The sequence below is a fragment of the Rhincodon typus genome, chromosome 9 (genome assembly GCF_021869965.1).
Source record: "Rhincodon typus isolate 14 chromosome 9, sRhiTyp1.1, whole genome shotgun sequence".
Classification (NCBI taxonomy): domain Eukaryota; kingdom Metazoa; phylum Chordata; class Chondrichthyes; order Orectolobiformes; family Rhincodontidae; genus Rhincodon; species Rhincodon typus.
In genome coordinates this window covers 25,664,551-25,672,428 of record NC_063340.1, presented here as the reverse complement: position 1 = coordinate 25,672,428, position 7,878 = coordinate 25,664,551, and the positions used below count along the sequence as shown (strand labels likewise).

Genomic DNA, 7,878 nt, shown 5'->3' with positions numbered 1-7,878 from the left:
CCATCCCCGCCTCTTCGACCTGTTTGTTTCCTCTCCACCTATCCTCTCCTCTATCCCTCTTCTATCCGCCTCCCACTCTCTCCCTATTTATTTCAAAACCCCCTTCCCCTCCCCCTTTTCTGATGAAGGGTCTAGGCCCAAAACGTCAGCCTCTCTGCTCCTATGATGCTGCTTGGCCTGCTGTGTTCATCCAGCCCTGCACCTTGTTGTCTCGGATTCTCCAGCATCTGCAGTTCCTACTATCTCTATTTCAATACTAATTTGATTGAAACATTTAGTAGGTCTCTTGTTAGTTTAAAAATTCAAACATTTAATATTTATACAGATTACAATAACCAAGAGGATATGACGTTAATCTCTTTCATGTTAATTTAGCCAAAAACTGAAAGAAATTTGGAATCAGGCAAAAATGAGGTAGTCATTTCCCAAAGTTTCAAGGTACTTTTGTTACCCAACATTCTGGCTGTTGTTGTCTCTGTAGTACACCTTGCCCTTATCTGTTTGTGTTGCTGATCTTGCTAACAGTTTGCAAAAAATAAAGCCAATGTTAAGGAGCATCAATTGATAAAAGGAAAAACAATTAAAATAAATGTAGTTTGCAAAATCTGGAGGTACTTTAATTAAAAATATTGCTAGATATTGCGAGGGAGGCAATTCCGTGAAGAAAACATCTTCCAAATAAAACCCAAAAATACCCAAAGATTTAGGATCTGGAATCTACGTTGTTCCCATGCTTAAAGTGCTCGCATTTAAAAGCAGGGTGTCACCACAACACTGCCTAAAAGCGTCCCCGATCATAACGACAAACGATATCATTAGACAGACGTTTCAATAATGTGTTTTCACAGATTAGTTTGGTATACATTAGGTCTGATCGAACTAAACACCATTCCTACAAAAGAATACATCCAAAAGGGATGCTACTTTGCAGATTTGCAACTTTACTACTGATAACCACACTATTATATATTGGCATAGACCGAAAAGTTAAAAACCTAATAGTACCAGTGTCTAGGGTGTGCCCTACGTAGACCAATAATATTAAGGAAGAATTAGATTGATAACTGTATGCCTTGATTGATGCTGTTCCTCATTTGTCCTCAGCCTGACAAAGCTTACAATGCTCCCGCCACGGGTCTTACCTCGAATTCTTTGATGTTGTTGGAGGTGACGAAGAGGCCGATGCCGATGGGGATGAAAATGAGGCCTATGATAAAGAAAGCGGGTAGGACAGTGCCTGCGGTGAGAATAGGCTGCCAGGCGGGGAGGCGCTGCTGCTTGAACGCGGTGTTGTCCGGTTTCCTGCTCTTGTGCTGCTCACCGTCATCGTCTTTGGGGGAATAATTAGTTGCCATTTCGGCTCAGAGCGGCCACAAGATCACGGTCTCTACAACTGACACAGCTAACCCCCAATGTACCACTTACCGCTCGGACCTAACCCCCCAAGGAGAAAGAAGGAACTAATCCCGGAAACCAAAACCCGAGGACGCCCGTACGCGATGACGTCTATAATTAACGTCATCGCACGGTAACGTTCAAGAATGTCATGACGCTCCTAAACATTCGAGCTGCTGTTTCCATAACGACAAGTAATGCGTTTCGAGAGCACTTTGTTACAGACAAGTTAACATTCAGCTGATGGAAGACTAAGACATGATGAATTGATTGTACATACAGCCTTAGGGGCTTGACTAACACTAGGACTTAATTATATTCCAGGCTGGAAGATACAATTGAGGATTTATCTGAAGATGGCAGGTAGAGGAGTGAAGAGGTCAGAGCGTGGAATCACTATGGGCAGAAACAAACAAAGTAAACAGCTTGTTGAGCTGGATGAACACAGCAGGCCAAGCAGCATCAGAGGAGCAGGAAGGCTGACGTTTCGGGCCTAGGCCCTTCTTCAGAAATGGGGGAGGGGAAGGGGGTTCTGAAATAAATAGGGAGAGAGGGGGAGGTGGATAGAAGATCGATAGAGGAGAAGATAGGTGGAGAGGAGACAGACAGGTCAAAGAGGCGGGGATGGAGCCAGTAAGGGTGAGTGTAGGTGGGGAGTTAGGGAGGAGATAGGTCAGTCCAGGAAGGACGGACAGGTCAAGGGGGCAGGATGAGGTTAGTAGGTAGGAGATGGGGGTGGGGTTTTGACGTGGGAGGAGGGGATAGGTGGGCGGAAGGACAGGTTAGGGAGGCGGGGATGAGCTGGGCTGGTTTTGGGATGCGGTAGGGGAAGGGGAGATTTTGAAGCTTGTGAAGTCCACATTGATACCATTGGGCTGCAGGGTTCCCAAGTGGAATATGAGTTGCTGTTCCTGCAACCTTTGGGTAGCATCGTTGTGGCACTGCAGGGGGCCCAGGATGGACATGTCGTCTGCGGAATGGGAGGGGGAGTTGAAATGGTTCGCAACTGGGAGGTGCAGTTGTTTAGTGCGAACCGAGTGTAGGTGTTCTGCAAAGCGGTCCCCAAGCCTCCGCTTGGTATCCTCAATGTAGAGGAGGCCACAACGGGAACAGCAGATGCAGTATACCACATTAGCAGATGTGCAGGTGAACATCTGCTTGATGTGGAAGGTCTTCTTGGGGCCTGGGGTGGGGGTGAGGGGGGAGGTGTAGGGGCAGGTGTAGCACTTCCTGCGGTTGCAGGGAAAAGTGCCGGGTGAGGTGGGGCTGGAGGGGAGTGTGGAGCGGACAAGGGAGTCACGGAGAGAGTGGTCCCTCCGGAAAGCAGATGAGGGTGGGGAGGGAAAAATGTCTTTGGTGGTGGGGTCGGATTGCAGATGGCGGAAGTGTCGGAGGATGATGCGTTGGATCTGGAGGTTGGTGGGGTGGTACGTGAGGACGAGGCGGATCCTGTTTTGGTTCTTCACAGATTGCTGAGCTTTTCCAGCAACTTCTGTTTCTGCAATTCACACAGCGAAAGGCGAGTGGACCAGACAAGCTGAATCCACCCAGTCCCCAATGTCCCACTTACCGTTAGTTGAGTTTCCAAGGCGATATGTCCAAACAATTCTTCATGGCTTATACTTCTTTGGGAATAGTGTTGACCGGCCGATATGCTTTCCATTTCTTATCTTTAACTAGCTTCACAGTAAATGCCCCAAAAATCTCATCTACTCCCTGCTTGACCAAATTCTATATTTCAACTGCTGTCTGGGTTGTTTTTCCGAACTTCCACATTGGATTTAGTGAGTCTCATGTTTATGGCACCTTGCACTCCCGTAAAGGAAAATCGTGTTTAGCGAACTTGCTGGAGTCTTTTGAAGAGGTAACAGAAAAGATTGATGTGGTTAGCTCAGGCTTCATGGTTGGTTTGCAATACAGACTGATGCCAACAGTGCTCAATTCCCTCACTAGCTGAGGTCACCATTAAGAGGTCAGCCATATCACATTCCTCAGTAACAAAAGCAAAGTTGCTAGAAAATCAGAACTGAGGAAGGGTCACCGGACCCAAAACGTTAACTCTGTTTTCTCCTTCACAGATGCTGCCAGACCTGCTGAGCTTTTCCAGCAACTTTGTTTTTGTTCCTGATTTACAGCATCCGCAGTTCTTTTGGTTTTTATTTGGTTCACATTCCTCAGTGACTGCCTCCTGCTCAGACTCACCCCAGTGCTTTGAATCCACCCAGACTCACAGTTATCTCTGTGATGTTCAACGTTCCACAGACAGCTACCCCCGCGACCCAATATTGAGTTCAATTATTTTAGGGCCTGAACTCTCCCATGTCCTAGCCCCCTACCCCACACACCAGGCCTTGTTATCACATTGTCTGCCAGGACACACTACCTACTATTAAAAACCAAAAGAACTGCGGATGCTGTAAATCTGGAACAAAAACAAAGTTGCTGGAAAAGTTCAGCAGGTCTGGCAGCATCTGTGAAGGAGAAAACAGAGTTAATGTTTTGGGTCAGGTGACCCTTCCTCAGAACTGATGATGGCTGGAAAAACGTCAGTTTATATGCAGAAAAAAGGGGACGGGGATGGGGAGGGAGTAAATGTTACCTATTGTTAGTCACCAACAGTTCCCATCAACAGCTATTCACCCTCCTAACCAGATCGTTATCAACTCCTTTATCTGTCCAACTGTTCTTGTCTCTTTTTGGGCTCTTTCCCCACTTATCATTTATTCCTCACCTCCTTCCCCCACCCTATCTTCTGCATATAAACAGACATTTTCCTAGCTGCCATCAGTTCCGAGGAAGGGTCACCGGACCGGAAACATTAACTCTGATTTTTCTTCACAGATGCTGCCAGACCTGCTGAACCTTTCCAGCAACTTCTGTTTTTGTTCTTGTTGTTGTTGACCATAAAAGTCCTGCCTTCTTGATCTGTTTCCCTAAGGCATGGTGAACTTCTGGTTAAACTCCCCACCAGATGTCTTTCTCATGAGAGAGCAGCCCTATGGTCCTCTGGGACTATGGGACTATGATTTAATAGTATACATGGATTTTCAGAAGGCATTTGATACAGTGCCACTCAATAGACCCGTGAGGAAAATGATAGGTCATGGTATAAAAGTGACAATAGTAACAATGGATACAAAATTGGCTGACTGATAGGAAACAGAGAGTAATGATCAGTGGATGGAAGAATTGTAAACTGCAAAGATGACAGTATGAAACTCCAAAAGCACATTGACAAGATGGTGGAGTAGATGGATAGATGACAGATGAGGTTCAATCCAGAGAAATGTGAGGTGAGGCACTTTTGTCAGAAGAAAATTGAAAGACAATGAAAAATAGGAGATAAAATTCTAAACGGGCTGCAGGAGCAGAGGAACCTCGGTGTATATGTGTACATATCATTAAAGGTAGCAGGATTGGTGGAGAGAGTAGGTAATAAAGCATACAGCATTCCCAGCTGTATTAATAGGGATATAGAATCAAGAGCAAGGAGGTGATTTTGAACTTGTACAAGACTCTTGTTAGACCTTAGTAGGAGTATTGTGTACATTTGTGGGCACCACATTATAGGAAAACTACAAATGCATCGGAGAGAGTGCAAAACCAATTTACAAAAACTGTTTCAACAGTAAGAATCTTCAATTGTGAGGATACATTGAAGAGATTGGGACTGTTCTGGAAGATAAGAAGGTTTAAAGATGATTTGATAAAGGTTTTCAAAGTCATGAGCCAACTGGATTGAGTGGATAGGGAGAAGCTATTCTGGCTCATAAAAGAAGGAATGCCAAGAAAGCACAGATTTAAAGTGATATGCAAACGAAGCAAGCAAGTTGTGAGAGAAAATGAAAACATTTGGATATAAATGGTGTAGGCATGTTGGACTAAATGGCCTTTATCTGTGCCATACCAATTTGTGATTCGACACTTCCATTAATTGATCAAACCCTAGTCACCCCAAAATGAGTTTTCTGTGTGAGTTAAAGGATAAACTGGAAGATTCTCAGTTGTACAGTGCATTAATTTGACTCTAACTTGACTGATGTGATCAATTTGCTCAACAATTAAAGCAGACATTCTGCTATGAGGGTGGTGCAGTGGGGTGTCAGGTTGTGGTTCCACACACATAAGGAACTATTAGTACCTTGATCAAGTTCCCAATTTTCAGAGAATTGTAGAATTTTTACAGTGCGATAGGGGTCCTTCAACCCATTCTGTCTGCCCCAGTCATCAAATATCCATCTATGTTATTCCTATTTTCCTGCACTTGGCCTGTATCCTTGTAACCAATGTCATTTCAAATGTTCGTCTATATACTTCTCAAATGATGTGAACCTCTACCACCCTTTCAGCAATGAGTTCCAAATACCCACAACCCTCCAGATGCCAAATCTTCAGCCAATTCGATTCACTCCACGTGATATCAAGAAACAATTAGAGACACTGGATAATGCAAATACTATGGGCCCTGACAACATTCTGACAATAGTACTGAAGACTATCTACCACTCCCCTAGCCAAGCTCTTCCAGTAGAGCTAAAATCCTGGCATCTACCTGACAATGTGGATGTCCTGTAACAAAAAGCAGGAGAAATCCAACCTGATCAGTCTCTGCCCCATCAGTCTACTCTTGATCATCAGCGAAGTGATGGAAGGTGTCATCAGCAGGAGTATCAAGCAGCACCTGCTCAGCAATAACAAATTCACTGACACCCAGTTGAGCTCCACTAGGGCAATTCAGCTCTTACCTCATTACAGCTTTGGTTTAAACATGGACGTAAGAACTGAATTCCAGTGGTGAGTTGAGAGTGACTGCCCTTGAAATCAAGGCCACATTCGACCAGGTGTGGCATCAAGGAGCCCTAGCAAACTGGACTAAATGAGAATTGGGGCAAAACTCTCTGCTGGTTGAAGTCATATCTGGCACATAGGAAGATGAGTAGTTGTTGGCTGTGGGTGTCAGTCACCTCAGCTTCAGGACATCTCTGCAGGAATTGTTCAGGGTAGTGTCCAGGGCCAAACCATATTCAGCTGCTTCATCAATGACCTTCCCACCATCATAAGGTCGGAAATGAGGATGTTCGCTGATGATTGCACAATGTTCAGCACTATTTACGACTCCTGAGACATCAAAGCAGTCCATTTTCAAATGCAACAAGATCAGTAACAATATTCACACTTGGGCTGACAAGTGGCAGGTAATATTCATGCCATACAAATGCTGGCCAATGACCATCTCCAGTAAAAGACAATCTAACCACCACCTGTTGACATTTAATGGTGTCACCATCACTGAATTCCCCACTATCAACATCCTGGGGTTACGATTCACCAGAAACTCAACTGGACTTGCTGCCATGTAAATACAATGACTACAAGGGCAGGTCAGAAGCTAGAATACTATGGTGAGCAACTCACCCGCAGACTCCCCAAAGCCTGTTTATCATGTATAAGGCACAAGAGATACTGCCCACTTGCTTGGTAACTCTTGAGAAGCTTGATACCATCTGGGACAAAGCAGCCCACTCATTAGGCACCACATCCACAAGCATTCACAAGCATCACTGACACTCAGTAGCAGCAATATGTACTATCTACAAGATGCACTGAAGAAATTCATCAAAGACTGTACCTTCCAAACTCGTGACTACTTCCATCTAGAAGGATAAGGGAAGCAGATACTTGGGAACACCACCACCTGCAAGTTCCCCTCCAAGCCACTCACCATCCTGACTCGGAAACATATTGCCTTACTTTCATTGTCACTGGGTCAAAATCCTGGAATTCCCTCCCTAAGGGCATTGTGGGTCTACCTCCAGCACATGACCTGCAGCAGTTCAAGAACACAACTCACCACCACCTTCTCAAGAGCACCTAGGGATTCTTAATGAATGCTCGTCAGTTAGTGATCCTCATCCTTTCACTGTCATTAAAGTCATTTTATTCCTCCTTCTACAAAGGATTTGCAGAGAAAGCTGAGTTGAAGATAATTAGCTGTTCCTGGAGATTTGTTTGTACCTTCACATGAGAGAGGGAGATTTTTTTTCATGCTTTCTCTTTGCAGGCTAGGTGATTCTCTGCTGTACTTGGTTTCACACAAGCCATGGTCACCTGGTCAGGATCCAGTCAGAACATTACCGTCAATCAGCTTTCCTTTAGTTCAGAACTTATCAGCTCCATGGCTTCTGCTTCTGTTCCAGGAAAGATGCAATGTGTATGCAACTCACAAAGTGTTCCAGTAAATATAATTTTTAAAACTGCAGTCACTTTTTTGCGCAATCTCCTTGATTAAAGCAGTATTTTCCTTTTTGGAGACACCACAGTGTGGAGCTGGAGGAACACAGCAGGTCAGGCAGCATCAGAGCAGCGGGAAAGTTCACGTTTCAGGTCGAGATCCTTCTCCATTTTCTGAAGAAGGGTCCTGACCCGAAACGTCAATTTTCCTGCTGCTCTGATGCTGCCTGACCTGCTGTGTTCCTCCAGCTC

General features: G+C 44.9%; 1 protein-coding gene across 2 annotated transcripts in view; it reads right to left on the bottom strand.

Moving 5' to 3' along the window:
• The window catches only part of LOC109929779 (cell cycle control protein 50A-like), a 32,511-nt gene extending 31,002 nt beyond the window's left edge, over positions 1 to 1,509 (bottom strand). For both annotated transcript variants that reach the window (XM_048600644.1, XM_020529353.2), the window contains exon 1: positions 1,143 to 1,509. In XM_048600644.1, the coding sequence (XP_048456601.1) occupies positions 1,143 to 1,355 (213 nt within the window). In that variant the 5' untranslated portion in view covers positions 1,356 to 1,509. The remainder of the gene's footprint in view (positions 1 to 1,142) is intronic.
• Positions 1,510 to 7,878: the final 6,369 nt, after the last annotated feature.